Source organism: Emydura macquarii, unplaced genomic scaffold (genome assembly GCF_026122565.2).
Source record: "Emydura macquarii macquarii isolate MOO-44397 ecotype Brisbane River unplaced genomic scaffold, CSIRO-AGI_Emac_v2 contig_2448, whole genome shotgun sequence".
NCBI classification, from domain to species: domain Eukaryota; kingdom Metazoa; phylum Chordata; order Testudines; family Chelidae; genus Emydura; species Emydura macquarii.
The window spans coordinates 3,079,287-3,100,637 of record NW_027132585.1 but is presented as its reverse complement, the minus strand read 5'-3'; the positions used below and the strand labels follow the sequence as shown (position 1 = coordinate 3,100,637).

General features: G+C 40.2%; 1 protein-coding gene across 2 annotated transcripts in view; it reads right to left on the bottom strand.

Annotated features, from left to right (window-relative positions):
• The window catches only part of SEL1L3 (SEL1L family member 3), a 63,463-nt gene that overhangs the window by 32,629 nt on the left and 9,483 nt on the right, over positions 1-21,351 (bottom strand). Inside the window, exons 1-13 of one of the 2 annotated variants that reach the window (XM_067562558.1) lie at positions 20,754-20,856; positions 19,203-19,770; positions 17,667-17,793; positions 14,582-14,703; positions 13,854-13,969; positions 11,258-11,313; positions 9,823-9,955; positions 8,831-8,963; positions 7,823-7,969; positions 7,034-7,245; positions 5,088-5,267; positions 2,426-2,545; positions 1,670-1,810 (exon numbers count right to left, since the gene is read on the bottom strand). In XM_067562558.1, the coding sequence (XP_067418659.1) occupies positions 1,670-1,810; positions 2,426-2,545; positions 5,088-5,267; positions 7,034-7,245; positions 7,823-7,969; positions 8,831-8,963; positions 9,823-9,955; positions 11,258-11,313; positions 13,854-13,969; positions 14,582-14,703; positions 17,667-17,793; positions 19,203-19,473 (1,758 nt within the window). In that variant the 5' untranslated portion in view covers positions 19,474-19,770; positions 20,754-20,856. Of the gene's footprint in view, positions 1-1,669; positions 1,811-2,425; positions 2,546-5,087; positions 5,268-7,033; positions 7,246-7,822; positions 7,970-8,830; positions 8,964-9,822; positions 9,956-11,257; positions 11,314-13,853; positions 13,970-14,581; positions 14,704-17,666; positions 17,794-19,202; positions 19,771-20,753; positions 20,857-21,351 lie in introns of those variants that run through there. The other variant, XM_067562557.1, reaches the window with a different exon arrangement.

Genomic DNA, 21,351 nt, shown 5'->3' with positions numbered 1-21,351 from the left:
TTAAAAGTTTGGAGAGGTATCACCAATGATGCCTCTGGAAGATCCTTCGCATCAAGTGGGAAGACCTCTGTACTAATGTCAACATCCTCACTGAAGCCGATGTCACCAACATTGAAGCAATGATCCTTATGCACCAACAACATTGGGCTGGACACTGCAGATGCCAGATTTTCACCTCTCAAAACAAGCTCTCCACTCTCAGCTCACCTATGGTTAGAGACCTCATGGTGGTCAGAGGAAATGCTACAAAGATATGCTTTCAGTGTATCTTAAGAAAACTGATGTGGACATTATAAGCTGGGAGGAGCAAGCCACCAACAGATCTCAATGGCACCATATCCTCCATCAGACAGTGGCCTGCTTCAAGGCCTGCTGCCTTGCCCTCAAATCTGACTCGCTAGGAAATGTCTGACCTATTGCAGGTGGATTTGTGGTTTCAGGATTGGACTCCTGTGTCATCTCAGGACCCATATGTAAATCCACAGTAGAGATCATTCTCCGGTCGAGGGATGGCTCATAAATTCTGTGATATGGTGGGCTGCCCTTATGAGACACACTGACTACCTACTGCTCTTGTAGTCACTGAGGGCCAAGTTCTCTTATTTGGTCTCAGTGGAGTTATGCCAGGAGAGAATTTGGCCTCTAATGTCTGTTGGTTCCAATGGGTATAACCTATAGTTTGGGGGAAACGTAACTCCTGGTAAATTTAACTCCCATTCAGATCTCGCTGACACACGAGCTGTGACTAGAATAACTAAACTGGTTTTAATTCACCCATTTTGTTATTTCAATGCAAGTCTGGGTGTGGGCTTTGGAGCATCCTTTTTTCCAGTTTAGTTTAAGTTGGTAAAAAGTGGAGTTATTCAAGTGGAATAAAAGGGTGCACCTAAGGGATCTTCTATACAGCAAAACTCCCCGCCCACCCCTCCAAGGCAGCAAGTCTCAGGTCAACTGACTTGGGCTCACACACTATGGGGCAAAAAATAGCAGTGGAGCCATTCAGGCTTGGGGTGGAGTCTGGGCTCTGAAACCTGGCAACGGGGAAGCGTCTCAGACCCCAGGTTCCAGCCTGAACGTCTACACTGCTACTCTTAGCCTGGCAGCGTGAGCCCAAGTCAGTTGACCTGGGCTCTGAGATTCACTGTTTTTGCTGTGTAAACGTACCCTAAGACAGTGGCTTTCAACCTTCCCAGACTACTGTACCTTTTCAGGGTTTGTCTAACATACCCAAATTTCACCTGACTTAAAAACTACTTGCTTACAAAATCAGACAGAATTGTCACAGTACCCTATTACTGAAAAAGTGCTTATTTTCTCATTTTTACCATATAATTATAAAATAAATCCATTAGAATATAAATATTGTACCTACATTTCAGTGTATATATTTTCAGCATATATAGAGCAGTATAAACAAGTGACTGTCTGTCTAATTTTAGTTTGTACTGATTTAGCTAGTGCTTTTTTGGCTAGATGAGGTGATGGATGGAAGACCCCTACATGCTGCCAGGAGTACATGTACCCCTGCTTGAGAACTGCTGTCCTAAGAGTACAGTGTGTCACTACAAAAATGTACAAAGTTCTCCATTATCTAAACTCTGAAGCACATACACCCAAAAGGAAACTACTCTACAAGACTGCAATGAACTGAAAATTGGAAGAGTCTTACCTTGAATAAAATAATGGCATAATCATACATTAATATTGGCTCTTCGGTTTCCAGTGCACCCTTGGCATACCACTCTATTGCTGCTTCAGGATTTTTTGCCACCCCTTGCTGGCCCCAGAAGAGCATCTGTGCCAACCGTTGCTAAAACAAAACACCACAACTATCAAAATAATAAATCTTATATTTAAATTGTAATTGTAGTTACAGGAACAGATTATTTACGTTGGTGTTAAATGTGTCAAGAAGGCAGTTAAATGTGTTAAGCATTCTGAAAACAGCTTGCCTCACGTAATTTTCATTGAGGGCTTTCTAACAGTCACATTATAGATAATGGACCAAGTTGAGGCCTGCCCCATGCAGATGCAACTACAATGAGGGTCTCTGGATTGAATTCAGTGGTGAATAAATAGCAATATAAGTGAACTGGAAAATGTGTGCAAGTGGCACGCCACTTGCATAGAGCTGACATTCCGTAATTGTACAAAACAAGTGTCAAATACACACCAAGGGAACTAAAAGGATAGTTATAGCAAGTAAAGCAATGGACATGCAAAATGAAGTCCCCTAATACAACCTTCTCTCTGCCTTGCGCCATCTTTTTAGTTGTTTTCACACTCAGGTTTAAGCACTGGAAAAGTTTAAAGATCAGAGAAGAAATAAGTTTGAGGGAGCAATGCGACAGCAGGATCAGCATTTTTATAGTTTATTCCAACCTGTATGTAAAATGAGGAAACGATGCACTGTGATAGAGTATACCTGTGCAGCTGCATTTCCTCTTGTTGCTTCATGTTTTAACCACATAAAGACATCACCATTCTCTTTAGTTTGGGCTTTTAATAGGTCATCATCCCTTAGCCTTATAGTTTCTACGAATGCCTGAGAAGAGGGTGAACAAAGAAAACATTAAACAGCAAATTAATAAACCTGCCCACCTAAATTAAAATGTTAAATGTTTCCTGATATCTTGAACAATTCCTTCTCGGTTCTGGGCTTTCAAAGTTTTGATATTTTCTTCACTGGTCAGTTCATTAATCTTGAAAACATTAGTAGAGCCCTGCAAATCCGTAAATATCTGCTTTACAGCAGCAGATATCATCCACATCCAGAGAAGCAATCTGTGGACCATTTTTGTGGATCGCAGATGGAGGCGTATCCAAATTTTATATCTAAAGCCTTGCAAATCTGTGGATATCTGCGGATCATTTCTGTGGGCCACGGATTGGATTTGGATACAAATTTTGTACCAGGCAGGGCTCCAACCATTAGCTCATTGTTATTTCCTTTCATTCATTCAGGCTCTCCTGTTTTCTTACATGCTATCTGACAGAATGGCACAAACAGTAACCCCTTCTACACTAGATCTAGTTTTCTAAAGCTCCCACCTTTGCTACTATTCAGTGCAGCTCCACTAGTGGTAGCAAAAGTAGCATTAGTATGGATAAAATCCCAGCAGTATGCCACCATGTTGTTTAGACCTGCTCTGAGCAGACGGAGATGACATGGTGGTGAAAGCACTGGCAGCTGGTCTATGTTAATGCTCCCACCTTTGTTAGCTGTGGTGGTAGTAAAGGTGGGATACTCTGGGAGTAAAAGATAGTGTAGATAGTCACAGACACACCAGGTATCAACTATTATTTGCTCCCATACCAATATGGGTTTCTTTCAGGCAGTCAAGCAACACATAGTACGTAAGTAAAGTATAGAAACAGTCCAATACATCTATCAGGAAAAAGTTTATTTTTATTATTTTTTATCTACTGTACTTAGGTACAGGCTATGGAAGGAGTCCCAGTGCACAAAGAAGCCATATGGTCAGAAAAATCCCTGCATGCCTAGGAGCCCAACCCTAAAGCACAGGCTGCTAATGGAGATAGATTTACCAGAAGACATGTTCACTGCTTTAGGGAGGGGACAGGGAGACAAAAGAGGAGGACAGTGAAAGGACAGAATGATGCAGAAGTCAGAGGCAGTAGAGAAAGGGAAAATGATCAGAGGCCCCACTTCACAGCCTTGAGGGCCAGAGGAGAGCACCAAAAATAGTTTTTTCCCTCAGGGTCCAATACACCTAGGCCCTGCACTGATAGTGGGCATATATAGTTACACACTAAAGAAGATATTTATACTTATCCTTATTTATACTGGGAACATGGGGTGGGAAAACATGTGGATAAGAGGAGAATTATCAAAGCAGAAGAGAAAGAAAAGGGAATGTTGAGGTGAGCAAACAAGCACGTGAATGGAGAAAATGCATGGCACGTTTTATAAGAGAAAGCATATCTATGAAAAGGGGCCTTATTTAAGGTTTGGAACTTGCAGCATCCGCTCTCCATCACGTAATGGAACATCTGGGAGAAACCTACAGTGAGCAGAGTTTTCAATAGTCTGAAGATGGTGAAAATCCAGAGACCCAGAGAAGTCCAACAAAGTGAGATATCGCTACTGCCAATATAATTAATGAAGGAGGTGTTCAGATACGAGAGCTTTTCCCTGCCCATGTGCTATGAGCTTGCATTTGAAACATGGGATGTACAAGCCACATGGCAGAAATTATCAAAAGCAGCTTCACCATCTCCATTTTGTCTTCATTTCTGCTTTTTCCCTCTGAATCAACTATTCTACAGCCGAAGCTTTGAAACAAAGGACTGAGACACAATGTACTTCAAAGGAACTGTATAAGCCTGCAAACCCCACAATACTGCTAAGAATCTGATATATACGGACTTTGAAGTCATTTGTATGTATCTGATTGCTTTGACATTTAACATCTCTCTTCTTTTCTTTTAATTACTAAAGGATTGGCTGGCAGAGTGGTATTTTGGATAAAATCCAAACCAGTACTTATCTGGTAATGTGGCTGCCCCTTTGGGAATCAGGAGAACATTTTATACAGTAAGCAGAGTTTTAAATAACTTCTCACTTTACTGGACCTAGTTGTTGATTGGGAACCAGAGACTGAAATGCAATAAAGGGGGCTGTGTAATTCTTTTTGGGGCTTCTTGATAACCCATGTGGGGAATCAGGAGCACGGTTGTGACTGGTTGTTGAGTCTAACTTCAGTGTTTGCCACCAGTTTGGGAGAATCTGCTCTCCTTCTTGCAGCGTGCCCTGACCATGGTGTTTTCAGTGGGCTACCGTAGGCGCGTATGGATCACACGAGGAGCCAGATACACCAGACTTCTTTCCCAGCTCTGACACTGATTTCGTAGGACTGTGGTCAAAACGTGTAAACTCTGTGACTTAGTTTCCCCATCTGTGAAATGGAGTAATAATACTGTTTCATGAAGTGTTGTGGTGATTAGGTAAGATAATGTTTGTAAAGTACTTTAAAGATACAAAGCTCTGTATAGATAAGTATTATTAATGCATTATAAATGGCTATAATGGGAAATAAATTCAAATATACCTATATTCCCTTTACCTGATCTCCTTTTGTAGTATGTTGATCAAGAGAGGTCTTTAGTGCAATATCGCTGTAATAAGCGTATGATAGCTCCAAGTCTAGTGGATAATTGTTGATGCCTTGGTAATGTTTATACCCAAGATTAATCACAGAAAGTCTCTCACTCCTTTGTGCACCAACCAAACTGTACAGCAGTCCCTGGGAAAAATCAATAAATATAAACAAAATTGAATTAATTGGACAGCTAACAAGTTTGCCTACTATTAACCATTTTTGGTTCTGTCTCATAGGCTTTACAAAATGAGCAAAGAACACCTGCAGCACTGGCTGATACACCAACTATATCATGTGAAACACCTGAACAGCAAAGTGGTTAGGATTTCTTTTATAAAGAAAGGTATAAAAGAAACTCTATAATACTTCTACTGAACACATGCCATGAGCACTGCTGTCCATCATCTTACCACGACTAGATAACTTTGCAATTTAGGACAGATGCTACTCCTTGGACAACCAAAAGGCATCAGCTCATAAATGGAGCACTAAAGGTGGGATATTTGAAAGCTCTCAAAACTCTGCTCTCATTGAAGTCAGTGAGAATTTTACCATTGACTTCAGTAGAAGCAGATTGAGGCCATAATGGTGCACTTTTGAAAAATCTCACCGTAAGGGACTGCCTGCACTAATGACCTATGGCTGACAAAGGTTATCAGCAATAGGTTCCCCAGGCTGCACTTCAGCACTAGTAGTTCAGATCAGACAAAACCATTCTCAGCACTATTATAGAAAATGTGATCATTCCACCAGTCTCAAGGGTGCTTTTGGTAATGGTGCTGAAACCAGTTTTGTCCCACCGGCACTAACTATTAAACTATTTTCAACAATAGTTTGGAACCCAGGAGGGAACTTACTGTTAGCTCTGAGCATATTTGTAGTTTAGATAGGACCCAAGTCTCAGTTTTTCTTTCCTGAACAGGAAATGGTAAATTTTGCCTCAGATTAATGTCTTGGGAGTACCTTTTAACTACACCTCCTGATATACTGACTACAGTGACATTAGGCAGCCCCACCATTCTTTGAGTATTTTATATCATTGTACCATTTTATAGTTAAATGGCTGTCAGCAAGTTCATTATAAAACAGCCTCCAATTTCACACATCTATCTTTCTCCTTCTCAGACCATCCTCCTCTTTTATTTGACCCTGTGAAATTACAGGGATAGTTCTGATCTTATGAATAATTTGAAAAAGTTTAGCGTTCAGATGCTTATCTGAAACTTTTGTGGGGGTTTCCCCTCCCAGCACCATGCTCTTGCACAACAGAGCACTGGATCTCTTTCCTTTCTACTCCTATAAAACCTCATTCTGCTGGGAGACCCCCCTCACTATGCCCTACTTAGTGCCAAGATTTCTTGAAAGGGAATCCCTGTGACCTGCTATCCCCATCAGCAAAAGGACATTTTCTTCACCACAGGTTTCTGGAGCCTGCTAGCAGATCCACCTCCTACAGTCTATATTTCTGGAGGCACCAAGCTGGCCTACACACCCATCTGGATGACCAGTAGGCCCCCATCCTGTCTCTTCAGTGGCCTGGAAGGAGTGTCCCTCCTTTCCAGTTCACTTTGCCACCCTCTTTTAGGAGTGACCAATCAATCCATTTTCCCATTTTGTAGCACTGAGACAGAGAAGTTCCTCCACTAGACTCCAGTGCTCTTAGCCCCATAGTGTATAGGGACTTCAGAAATATCTGTGGTCAGCTGCCCATTAAAGGGGTAAGGGAAAGGGAGCCAATTGACCATGCCCTGACAAGAAGACCTGATTTGAGATGGGGAAAGCCACCAAAATTTCTTTCCTGTATTTTTTTTCTTCAAATGGCCAAGTTTCACTCTGTTAACCTACTGTGTAAATTGCTTTTGAAGGTAACTAATCTCATCTGAAATGATCAGATACAGTGGATACATTACCTGGATAGGGTTTACGGGCACACCTACTCCCGTTTCAAAAATAACCGCAAGGAAATAGGAAGCTTTATGGTATCCACAGCAGCTGGACTCCATCAGAAAAGGGATGGACGAGCTCACGTGGCGTAGACCCTCAGCACTAGAAAGACTTTTTGCAACCTTCTCAAATATTCTTTGGCCTACTTCTAAAACTGGATCGTTTCGGTCTTCTGACACTAAAAATACACCACAAGATGCACAATTGTTATATGTGAAAAGAGTTTAAATCAAAGGTCAGACTGTGCAACTGTGAGATTTATTCTGCTATCCTTACTCATGTTCAATACTACTTAACTCCTCGGGAGTACTAGTGAAATCAAAGACATTCCTAGAAGAGTACGGTAATATCCAACCGAGTAAGGATAAATCACAACCTGGCCCAGTAGGAATAAATCAGACAGTTCACAGTTTAAATCAATGCGACTTTGTTGAAGAGTAAGGTACTAGTCAACATGAATAATGGAGGCTGAACCTGGCCCATAGTAATTACCATTCCATAACCAAACATCAAAACAAACAATTGCACACATTTTGGCCTAGGACACTAAAACACTATGTATTTCCATTTTTTACATTGTGTCCATTCCTCACTTGCAATGTGATATGGTTAAATTACAGGTTAAACTTGACACTCCATCCTTAAGTTAAGTGATGTGAAAAAAACCTCTGCAACATGAGGTAAAGTCAAAGTGTACCAACTTCTAAGGGACAACGTATAGTAATTTCAGAAAGACAAGATAAAGGCATGATTACCATCAGATGAACTTAAATCCATCTCTCGCAGCAGTTTGAAGAAGCTGTGGTATTTCTCTCTTAGCTCTTTGCCCCAGATAAAGGCATCACAGGTGGACTTGTTCCCATATTTGTAGTTTAGCTCTGAATAATAGTTTTCACGGGTACCTGAACAAAGTGAGGAATCAAAGAAATAGTCTGATCTAGTTGGTCTTTAGAGGAAGCTTCTTTTAAATATAAGATGTCCCCCCAGGTGGATCAGAAAGAGGGGTGTAGGATGGAAAGATGAAAGACAGGAAACAGAGTGAAAAACTGATAATGTTGGTACAGCTCACTTTTAAAAAATATAGATGGTTTACTATAACATCTTCAATAATCTTTCAGGACATATAATAATGTTGTGTATATCAGATGTTTGATGCATGTTCCTGAATGCTATAATAATTAATGGGCTTAAAGATATAGCTAGACTTGTGTTACTCCACATTATGGAACAGAATAGATGCTTTGGTATAAATTTTGCTTCTCAGCTGCTTCATACTGAGTAACTATGGAATAGATCTTCCAACACAACGTAAATTGTTGGGAATTTTAAAAATATGTATGCAGTTGCAGCTATTTGCCTTCTTGTACCGTAACACATTGTAATTTGATGTAATACTCAGGACAAATATGTATAACCAGCTATAAGAAACTTACGTAGTTCTGGATATGGAACAGAAGAGAAGGGTTTGGGTGGTATATTATATTAGCCTCAAATCATTTTATTGTTCATTTTATTTGTCTTTCTTCTTATGGAGGAAAAATCAATAACTACACTGGAAGGAAGCCTTTCCAGTTCTGAGAAACTTTCCAGCAAACATGCTGTAGAAGACAAATTAATTTTCTTTTACTTACTGAGCACATGGTGGAATTTATTTTTCTTTTTTATTAAAATTATCAAGTCACACTCTGTCTCTGAAAAGCAAAGCAGGGGAGAACTCAAGAACAAGGCAGACTAATGTTCCCATCCGGTTGTTCAGTACTTACAATCTTTTTGCACTAATTGGCCTTGTTTTACAATGTGTCTGTACCCAGATACTATTTCTTGGATGTCTGCACATCTCTTATAGTAGAGTTCAATCTGTTCCATAATTTCTTTGTCATAAAGAAGATTAGAAATCTAGACAAAAACAATGATCATTAAATGGCAATGCTTACAATTACAATACAATTATAGTAGCTAAGGCTATCTACATTTTTCTAAAAAGAGACTTCATAGAGTTGAGTTTAAAGTCAGAAAGGACCACCAGATCCATCTAGTCTGACATCTGGTATATCACAGGCCACCAACACTAACCAGCACCTGCATACTAACCCCAGCAACCAAAATTAGACCACAGTATTACAGCCCACAGATTTTATAGACTTGATGACAAAAAAAATAAAGGATTATTTACAACAAAACTGTATCATGTTTGGATGTGTTTGCTTTGAGTTAGGTGACTCTCATGCAGACCATGAGAGACCATGCCAAGCAGTCATTGTAGACCAGGACCCAACGGGATGAATTCTTGACCCCAATGAAATCAATGGGACTTTTGCCATTAAGTTTAATGGAGTCAGAATTTCATCCATTGTGTCCTATATTGTCTCAGCTATAACTAAAGAGCATTCAGCATTTTTTAATATTAAGACACTTATTTAGGCAATTATGTATGGGTTATGGAGCCTAACTTTGGGCACCTCATCATAAAAATCTATTAGCAAGTGTATACATTTTGTAGGCATCTAAAGTAACTACATCTTAACAGAACCCATGATCACATACTGAAGATGAAACCCTCAAATTCAATTATGGCTGATGACAAGCTTATCATTTGCTGGGGCTTCAGTAAACACACAGGGTCTGATCTTGTCATCAGTCTGCACTCAGAACTCTGTGACATCGGTGGAACTTCCATAAGAGAAATGACGGCAGAAGTGGGCCTAAGAGTCAGAGACAGCCATATTGTTGTGTCGCTCTCTATGTATGCATTTACCTGTTTTGTTTCCCGAACATTAAGACGGTAGTATTTCACGGGTCCAAAGAATCCTTCAATGCCAGATGAGTACCCACTGCCTCCAAGAACAAAGTATCCAGCCGTGTCATCATAATAGACATCTTCCCTAAAACTAGAAAACAAGACCGACAAATACTCTGGGTATATGGAAGTATCATGAAGCAAACAAAACCCCTGTATCTCATACGTTGGCAGGGACTACCTTAAATTTATCCCAAACATCTGTTTCTGTTGCCTATCCTTTTACTCCCACTTTGGAAGTCAATGCAGGTAAATTGAATTAAGGCTGCTTTAGTTCCGAATGAGTCTGTCTACGCAGTGGTTTCATGTGGTTTAACTAATCCTGTAGTTAGTTTAGACTGATTTTTGTGAGTGTCCCGGTGTAGACAAGCCCATAGAAAAGATTTAACAAACATCTTGTTTCACATACATTTTAAAATCTCTGGGGGTTTTTTCTTTGTTAACATGGTTTACACATTTGAGGTGTCTTTCTTCCTGAATTTTTGTGTCAATAATTTCCAGGCAAAGATCTTGATTTTTTTTTTATATTTACTATGAGTCAGCTGTCACTGGTGGGTGAAAACATGGGTGATTTATCCTTTAGACAGTGAATATCTACAAATTCATCTTACACGGTTCACGTTTTGTAAACAGGAATGGAGGGAGAAAAGAGTAAACACAAAGTTTATAATATAATTTATTAGTACATAACCTCCTTTATTAAAGGAATCCTAAAACTCTTTGCGCAGGGGAGTCAATTGTATGCTAGAGGGAAATGGAATTATTTAAAATGAGATTTTATGAAGAGAAATGATCCAATGACTTTGGAGCCAGGGATAGAAGAAGAGCACAAGGTCAGTGGGACAGCACAAATGAATTAACCACTCCTAACCGTAGACCCTAGAGGCATGATCCTCATGCCACTGAAGTTGATGAAGTTGTCATCATTTAAAAGGAGCAGATCTGGACCCTATGGGTGAAATCCAGGTTCCTTGAAGTCAGTGGCTGTTTTGCCATTGACTTCAGTGGGACCAAGATTTCAGCCTAAGAGCCTGATTCAAAGCCCACTGGAGTTAATGTAAGTCTTTCTATCATTTTCAGTGGTCTTTGATCAGACTCTATGAACTAGATTGTAATACCTTTACTTATGCTGAGTAGTACCTTACTTCTCAAATAGTCCCATTGACCTCAGAAAGATCATTCATGTCGTATTCAACATGTGTCCAGGTAACATAATCTAGCCCTATGATTGTTATAGTGAAACCAATGTGTTGAAAAATAGTGTAAGAAAGGTAGGGTAGAAAGATATGGAAAATCAGTTTTGGAATCTCCGTTACATCCCCTTCTCCTTCCACCTCCCTCCCCCAATTGAACACCAACCACATTATTATGCAAAGGGGAAAGTTCCTCTTACTTAAAAGACTGATGCTGGTGTCTTTTCAGATTCTTCCCAAGACTGGTTATTTCTATCTAAAATAATGGAAAATATTAAATATCAGTTGTGATAGACTAAAAATCGCTAATTGCCATTATAATACTTAGTATTTAGTTTTGAAAATTGTCATTTGCAACCTGCTGCATCTTTTTGTATGTTTACAGGAACACTGTCAAATAGCTTAATGGGATTTTCAAAAACGCCTAACTGCTTTGGAAAATCTTATTAGGTGACTATCTGCATCATTAGGTGCCTAAATACCTTTAAAAAACTGGTCTCTAATCTCTTGATGCCTCAGGTTCCATCTATAAAATGGGGATAATAATCCCTACCCAATTCATTAATGTTATTGTGATACTCAGATACTGCAGTGATGTGAGCCCTAGAAAAGCTAAGAAATAAATAGCTCCTCAATAGGGATTGGGGGGGGAGGGGGGTGTGTGTGTTTGGGAATGACGGGAGGAGAACAACATATAGAGTTTCTATTACCCTAAGATGATTTCTACAAACAAACAAGCCATATTGTAGTTCCTTGTGATAAAATCTTGGGAAATTCCACAAAGTTTACTGTGCAGTGTTTCCATCTGATATTATGTCTCAGCGGGAAGATAGGTGGAGCTTGGCCTGTAAACTCAATGGCAAAAGGGAGCTCCTGCCACACACAGAAACTGAGAGCTGTCCCTCCTTGTTGCTCTCCAGTGTCCATTTATCTAATGGCACTAAGGCTGCCGTTGAGATCTGGCCTGACTTCACAGGGACTGGGCAGAGCAGCACAAGGAACCCTGCCTTGTAGAGCAGCTGCTTCCAACTTTGTAGTGGTCCTGTGGAGGGACTTCTGCAGTCTGCAGGACAGCAGGGCTAGACTATGTCACCCCGCTTTCATCCATCTTAGGTATTTACCTGGTACACATTACTGAAATATCTGAGTGCCTTGCATAATACATATTTACTCTCCCAACACCCCTGTGAGGCAGGTGCTATTATCCCCATTTTACAGATGAGCAACTGAAGCACACAAAGACTAAGTAACTTGACTATGGCAGAGCAGAGAATTGTGTCTGAATTTCCTAAGTCCCAGGCTATCACTGTAAGCACTGGACCATCCTCCCCAGTCTGGCTTTGCTCCTCCTGCCTTTCCACAGTTTCAGGAACTCTGATGAATTTATTTATGCTCCCTTCATAATGCCTAACAGAGAAAAGCATGAGATTTTACTTCAAGTCTATGCAAACTAACTCTGCCCTAAGACTGCAGAATAAGGTCTTGGTTTAGCTACCCAAGTGACCAGTAGGCAACTCCGCTCAACACCTTATGTTAATATTGACAATAATATTCATGCCTGCACCTGAAATGGGCTTCAAGCCAAGTCCATTGCTGCTTCCGGGAGTAAAGGCTTGAATTACACAGTACAATTTAAACAAGCTAAGAAAGCCATCTAAAATGATTGAGAACCAAATGTTTTTTTAATTTCCTATTTAAAAAAGTAGATAGGAGACAGAACATACATTAAGATGAGGTAGTCATTTAAATTACAAATAAATGTACATTTCTATCTGCTTTCTTTGCAAGAAAATGAGGCTGCTTTGTGGAACCCTGATTTTCCCTCCATTTATTTATTTATTTATATATAAATATATTAAATATATTACAGATGCCTGGAGTTATGGTTGCACAATTGTTTTCATTTTAAAGTGTCATTTCCAGCTTTGTCTATATTTTACCTTTGGCTCTAAACCATGCAGTGTGGTTCTTTTAATCCATGAATTTTTTTTTTTTTAAAAACATTGAACAAAATCAATTCAGCCATTTTCAAGAATGAAGAGAATGAGGAATGAGGAAAAAATATTTACACTTTACTTAAAAACAAAAGATGTGAACATTTTTAAATAGTGTCTTAGTATTGGTGGTAGAGACTTGAAATGGGGCAGGGAGAGTGACCCAGATGTGCCTTTTAGTGGTTTGGTGAACACTGGTTGTGATTTGTTAAAATGACGGGTTTAAAATACGTGTTTTGTCTATGGGCAGTAGATTTTGTAACGTGATCTCTTAACAGCATTTTACTGGTTCTCTGTATGAATTAAAAGCTTAGAAAATTGTATAGGGAGTGTGAATATTTTTTCTATGGGAGTGAAAGAGGCTGGCAGACTTGCTTCTGATAAGAGTAGTTTTTATACTATTGAGACACACAGGAGCCGGAGGAGGAGGAGATGGAGATATGCTTAACAGATGGGAAAACTGAGCCACAGAAAATCAGTCCTTCATTGCTCTGGAAAACTTTCTAACTCTTTTCCATCAGCAGCACAGCTACGCTAGAGCTAGCAATGACTAATGTGTGTGGATTTGTGATAGATATTGGCCTCTAAATCAAAAGACCTAGCCTCAAATCCTACCTGGTTTCAAATCTCAGGTGTCTCATTCTTTTGCTGTGTCAACATGTGCAAATCATATAACCTTTCTTTGCCCAATTTGTAAAATGGGATAGGGTATAGTGACCAAATATAAATAGCCCTCTGCACACCCCAACATTGTTACTCTCATATTCAGCTACAAGATGGCAGCTGTGAAAATCACACATACCTGTCCTCCATTAAAAGAGAGATCTAGTCGAAACCATTGTTTCAGAGGAAGGGTGAAACTAGTTTTCACTGCTAGGTCTTCTCCTTTAACAAGGCTCATCTGAATATGAACATAACCTGACAAAGACAGCGACAAATGAAAACAAGGAAATAATTTAAAAACACAAAAATATGAAAGCTAAGAACTGGCTTACCTAAATGTTCACAATAACCCTGTCATGTGAAGCAATACAATGATAATCTGACTGTACTAGTTAGAATCACAGAAGTTATTCCAGTTCCAGGCTTCCTAATGCCATATACAGAAGTAATACCATGTTCTTCCTCCTACTCCCTATTCTCCTGTTGACCCATACAAAGATTGTGTTTGCTCTCTCAGTCACAGAATCATGCCTGGAGCTGTGGAAAAGACCTACAATATTTAGTTCATCCTCCTGAGAGTGTGGGAACTTCTTGAAAACAAAATCAGAAAAAAAAATCTGACACTTTCTGAGATAGCCGCAGCTGGATGCAGATTCCTATGGAAATACCATGACAAAATTTCTTAATTTTACTCTAATGATATACTGTATATTTTTTGTTTCCAAACATACAGGGCCAAAATAAAGCATTCTGCCAGGCATGATTTTAGCAAAATAGCCATGACAAAATGTTTATAAATGCTGTTCTTTGTTACAGGGTAGGAATGATAACACTATTTCTCCTCTGAAGGCCTTATACTATTCTTACCTTCATCATTTAGAAATACAGCAGGGGTACTATACATTTCTCCTGCGTCAATGAAGTAGAATATTCCACACAGGTGCTTTTCGCAGTGACGGAGTAAATAAAGCCAAACTGAAATAGTGAACCTGCATGAATAAAAAGAAACAGACAACTCACTCTGGGGATATGGACCATATTGATTTTTAAAGTCTACATATTTTTAAAAGCACGTTTTTCACTTTATTTTAGCAAAGCTCATTTACTCCTGTGATTGTCAAAACAGAACACAGGGCAAACTGCTTGGAACAAAGCAAGCTATCTTAGATTCTTGCTGCTGAGATCTCCTCTTGAATATGCATGTTTGCATTGACATAGCATTGAGAAGAGTCAGGCATAGTGCTTGATTTTCCAAGGCATACAGTGATTTGAGAGGAGGAGCAAGTCTTTACGGCAAGATTTTGGCCAGCCCTTCTGTTGGTGCACAAGGGGAGGACACAATAGCCTGTCTTCTACTCTTGCACCCCTGGATCGGAGCCAATTATTGTGTGGCTAGGAAGCATAGTCCCTTCTCTCTCCTAGAGTGCCCTTGGGTACCAGCTACCTGAAAGGAAGGATGGGCTGAGACAGATGTTAAGGGAGAGCAAATTTTCACAACCTGGAGTCCAAAGGTGGTGGTGGGGTGGTGAACACACATTCCTATCAGACAATGCTAGAGGAGCAGCTCTCAACTATCAACAGTCCCACACCATTCAGGAGTTTAACAATCAACTGACAACTGAAAACCAATCCAACACTATAGAGGCACCCCATATAGACACCACAGGACGTGTGTATTTCTAATCCTGGTTGCTGAAACCAGTGAACAAATGAACTGTGTATTGTGCACTAGCTGTAAGCAGTGGAAATGCTCTGGGAGAAGTTCAGCTCAAAGGAATTACAGGAATCCAACCTCTGGGTCACATGAACACGTGCAGCTTTTATCACAGGATGAATAAAAGTGCAGCCTATACAAACCACACAATAGTGAAGTTGTCTGTACCAGGCCAAATACCACTTTTGGTCATGTTGGTATAAACTGAAGTAACTCCATTGGTTTCAGTGAAGTTACACAGTGGATCTGCTAGGATGCTACAAGCTGAATTTGGCTGGTGGGCTGGAATTCTGAAAAGCAACTCTGCATTGGCCTAACTCTGCTCTCACTGGAGTCAATGGGTTTGATGATTTAATTCAATGCCGAGTGCTTTTGAAAACCCCACCCACGGTGTGTAACTCATCTTAAAACTACATTTAATATTATCTTCTGATAAACAAATTATCTTTCTTTAATGATCTTTTAAAAGTACTATCCCTCAGTTCCATATTTTTATGGGTTAACAAAAATGCACATTTTAAATGTTTATTTTAAATACTTTAAGCTTGATCAACTCACTCTAATTTCCATTAGAAATGATATTTAATGTATGATATCTTATGTCTTTCTCCAAACCTAAAATAGTGTTTGTTAACCTGATGACTATGCTCCCTTCCTGGAAAAATGCATGGGAGAGGAGTAGTTACTCAGTAAGATATGTGCACTCTGATAGTTGGGAATGTCACCTCACTCTGAGGTGTGTGTGTGAGAGGCAGAGTATCTTATAAATCATGTGTACACTGATGATTCACAGGGGATGACTGTGTTCTTTGTACATATCTTTCACGCCTATATACCACTCTGTGCATCCTTCACCCCTCGCAACACAGCTAGCTCAATTGCTGAATCCCTATTGATTCTCTGATTGCAAATGTGTGCATGGGGCTCTTCTGATGGGTGTCACAGGGCACACAGTGCAGGACAATGCTGACTAAGTCAGCACCCACAGTCATTGTAAATCTCAGTGTAAGGTATAAAGCTTTGGCAGGGAAATATGCTGTGGCCAGTAGGTGCCCCACGATTCCTCGTTTCCCTTGGTGTACAGTGCTTAGTGGCAGCTGCCCTGTGACAGCTGAATTTCTCCAGCCCTCTCTCACTATATTATGCTCATCTGATTCCCTGAAGGGGAGCATATGGCCTTACGGAGATTTCTGCACTCAAGGAAATCCCTGATTAAGACTGAAAGCTTCAGACTGTTGAATTTGGCCCATCTGCTCCCCTCTGTTCTATGGTGTGGAGAGGAGCAAACATTCACATGTAAATGGGGTTGTGGAGAAAAAGCTGTTAGGTGGCATGCTTTCTCTTCCACTCACTGTGTAGCTAACAGCAGTTGGTTTGCAACAACAATGCACAAGTGGTGTTCCATGTAAAACAGGGGACAAGGCCTGGTGGCAGGGGAAGGGAAATTGTGAGGAGCAGGGGAGTTAATAGTGCATATTCCCATCCACAGCTTCTCAGAAAGGGAAGTTGAATGTAGCTGTAGTGGATGATCCACTGATAGCATAGCACATGAACCAGCCAAGCTACCAGTTCTAAAAGGACAAGGAGCTAGAAAGTGCACTAAACGAGAGCTTCTACATATGGATGACTTAAGAGGTCTGTGCCCAGGGCCACTAATTCCCACACATCCTCAGGATCAGCAAATTTGCAGCCACACCTCCTGTCCTTTAGTACATAAGGATAATATACAAATCTAGTGATCATTTTCAAATTCCATTACAATGTTGCACTGGGAGGAGGTCAGGGAGCAACAGGAGGCCAGGGGAAAGAGGAGGGGGGATCCTCTTCTTACTTTTCTCCCAGATCCCTACATGAGACCAAAAAGAAATGGGAGCCTGGAAAAGCTGCAGAAGGGGTGTTCTTCATGAAGTTCGATTTCTCTGTATGTCCTGCGAAAGAGTTTGCAACCTGGGAGGCCTTATTTCAGTGCTGCTGGATTGTTTAGAGGGAGTGGAGGATAGAAGAGGAGTGAGCCCAAGTTTATTTGCTTGGAGTGAGGCTGCGATTCTCAGACCTGTCCTCTCTCCTCTGCTGAAAAAACCCTTATAAACACCAGAAGAGAAGCTGCCCTATCACTTGCTTGAATTAGTGGAGAGTGTCCCTTTAACTTGTGGATTTCTGTATGTGTGTGGCTCTGAGGACAGATTTTAGCCTTTAGGAATTAAATATACTAGTCTTCCATGATTTGCATTTGCTTACATTGGGTAATCGATTTGATGCCGTCTGATTGTCTCAAGCTCTCTGTTCTTAAATCTCTTGAATTTCTTCACAATTCCTGTTTTCTCTCCGCTTGATGCATACGGAAAATGGAGGATCTCGACAGCATCTGCCAAATGTAATCATTCTTAGTCTGCCAAGAAATGTCACTCCATATTGACACCCCACGTTCAGACATTGTTAAATGTTTAAATGAAATGTCTTGTAACATAGGTCAAACGTTACGATCTAGTTAACCCACAAATACTCAACAAATCCCCAAATGTTAGGCCAACTCTCCTTTACACAATACACTGCAACCATCGGAGACGTTACTCATGGGAGGGAAAGGAGCATGGGGTCCATTCCTTGTGGCTATTTTGAGGCTAGGATCAGTGTTACTGAAGTCACAAAATGTGACAAAAATTCCAGTGGTTAGACACAGATCTGCCCAATAGGATTCTGATGGATTTCTGACAGATCGTAGGTTTCCCTAGACATACAGAGATGAGTAGGTCAACTAGATTTCCACAGAGAGATCCTGCATCCCACAACCTGTGCTTGTGGAACAATCATGGCTCCCAAATCATGAGATGTCATCATGTCACATCTCAGTATGATGGCATACTTATGAAATGCCACATTGGCTCACAACATATGATGGCTGTATCAAGAAACACACTCAAAAAGAAGCAACTCCTGGGTCCCACAGTATCTAAATTCATTATAGTAAATGCTCAGTTATAATGGAGACAAACTTTTTGTTCACTATAATGGCGTCATTACAGTTATAGACTACAATGTACGTAAGACCATACTAACTACTTAAGGACAAATTCTACCCTTAAGTACATGAGTGCACTCTCACTGATTTCATTGGCAGAAGTACCCATGTAACTGAGGGCAGAACTGGGTCATGAAGGCTTAAAATGGCAAAAACTGTTCAGTTTTGGCAATAATAATAGACTTTTTTCTGAGACAGTGGGTCACGTTCTGTATTTACTTCTGTACCCACGCACTGTCTTCAGTAGGTGTGGATGGGTGTAAATGAAAGCATAATCTCACCCACCATATGTTTTATCTCATTTCTGTTCTTTTCTTGGAAAGTTAGAGGGATGCCTCAGATTTTGTTTATAAATAAAATGTAGCATAGCAAAGCTACAGTTGCAGCAGAGATGGACATTGCATTCTAAACCCTATTTTCAGTTGTTTCTCTATCACAAAATGTTTCCTTCTGGGCTGGAATATGCACTCTCAGTCCAAAGGCTAATATTCTCTACTGAGGGAAGAAGGGAGATCCATTTTAGGGTCTGATCCTATATTCCTTTACCCAAAAAAGCAGGGTGGATTGATTTAAATTTTAATTGTTTTAAATGTAATTGATTTTATATTTTAATCATTTTGCCACCAAAAGTAAATCCCTCTGGCAAAATATTTTTGCTGATAACTATAAAAAGACACTTTTTAGCAACTTATACAATGTGCCATTTTGGTCACAGCTTAGCACCCTAAAAATAGGAAAAATGTAATTGTACCTACCATTTTCATGGGGGCACTGAGGTATCCTGTTTGCCTGGAGCCTCCACATATACTCAGAGCTCCACTTAAAACATACTTTGTGATCTTTGTATGGACGCTCAAAAGGTGGAACTGTTTCCAACAAAGTATAATTCCTGGCAACTGCCTGCAGGTAGCTTTCATCCCACTTAGCATCATAGCTTCCAGCAGGTTTGTGACTAATCCATGCATATAATATCACAGTATGCACTATTATAGAGTGTCTGCTGAAATAATCATCTCTGTAAACCATGACGCTTGGAAATTTCAAATGCACTGTTTGAGTTCTACTTATATGAAGGTGCTTCTCATTCTTCCATCTCTTCTTATACACTGGCACACCAGTTCTGAACTCCCATGAAGCTACTGCTTCCAAGGTGACAGTGCAAGGCTTAGAACATAAATACTGAACTGAAACCTCAGAATTGTTAAGAACTTTTTTTTCTAAAATGTTTAAATGAATAAAATCCTCATAATCTATGCTTTGTTCAGACCATGGGGTAAATGACGTCGTCAGTAGTGTCTCCCTTCCAAATGATGGCACAAAATTCTGGAAAATAAATTCAAAACGTTATATCCACCTGCCTGAGTTAAACTTGATCATTAATATATATTTACAATAATGATATGTTGTAAATGGTTCTTCTTAATGTAACATTTAAAACATAAAATACCGTATTAGACACCCAAAATATAAAGACCCCTTCATACAGGAACTAGCTATGGATTACTGAAGAGACATTGTTAGGATTTTTAAGGTAATATTTGACTAGTTTAAATTCTTAGAATTACATACACAAACAAATATACATATAGACATATCCTGCAAACCTTACTCAGATATCCACCAAGGAAATGACTTACTCTGCGAGGTACTAAGCACATTTTAGCATCAGACCATCAAAACCCCCATTGTAATTTATAGGATTTGGACTTTTGTTGTTGTTTAGTTGTGTTTTTGTCAGCTTCGTATTAATACAATTTTAAAAATTAATTTTGCTACTAAAGAAACCTTTAAATTAGTAATCTGTACAGTGGGAATAATACCTAACCCACTTCCCAATTATAATTTTGCTCCCATTAATTAATGTTTCTAAAGTATCCAAAAGTGCATTACAAGAATGAAATACAGAATGGCAGTGCACGTACTAGTTGAAAATCTAATTGGAAAGTACAGTAGTCATTATTTGCAGCAGTGTGGACTGATGCGCTTATGTGTCAGTTCTCCCACTTTGGTCAGATGGAATAATGCACAGAGTCTGCTCAGTCCAGAGGGGTGGTCAGTCAGCCTTTCTTGCCAGAGTCTCTATAATAGTCCTATTCGGGACTATGAAGGGTATTTGTTTCCATCCCTGTGTGGTGTATGGGTTTCCCCTTGTACTTGGCAGGGGTAACTGGTCCTGGTCCTCAGCAGGTCTGGAAAACCCTTTTGGTACTTAAGACTCCATTGAGGAACCAGTAGGGGAACCCACACCAACCCACTCCACTGGGTTACCTTCCAGCCCAGGGCCCTTAAACCAGGCAGGCACCCACCTTCCTTAGTTCTGTGGGCTTCTTCAGCCCATAGTTACAGTCATCCTTTCTCTGGGGTGTTGTCTCTGGGTAGCTTGCCACCAATTTGCTGGCAGGACTTTCCTTCTCTAGCCTGCTGACTCCTCTGGCAGTCTCCCTGCACCTTTGCTTCTCAGCTCCTTTATTTTTCCAGCTGCTCTGAGGCTGGCAATCAGTGCTGGCTGGTAGTTGCTGCATTAACTGCTCAGTTGCCAGGCCAGCATAGAGTCTATACTACCCGTGACAGACCTCCCCACTTCAGATGGAAGCAGAAATGTTCTTTGCAGAAACAGTGCTCCCTGTTTCTTGGGAGAAGAAATCTGCATTCTTGTTTTGGCTGCTGGCCAAAACCACCTCATTACTCTTGCATTTATCTCTTTCTTGTGGTTCATCCATTTTAGTGGGACATGGTCGGTCACCAACTTAAAGTGATTGCCCCTAGTAGATGGTATTATAGTGTCTCAATAGCCCACTTCATCGCAAGGCACTCCTTTTCGATTATTGCATATGCTTTTTCCCAGACATACTGGGTGTTCTTCACCATCATAATCTTAAGATAATACTGTGCCTATGGTGACTC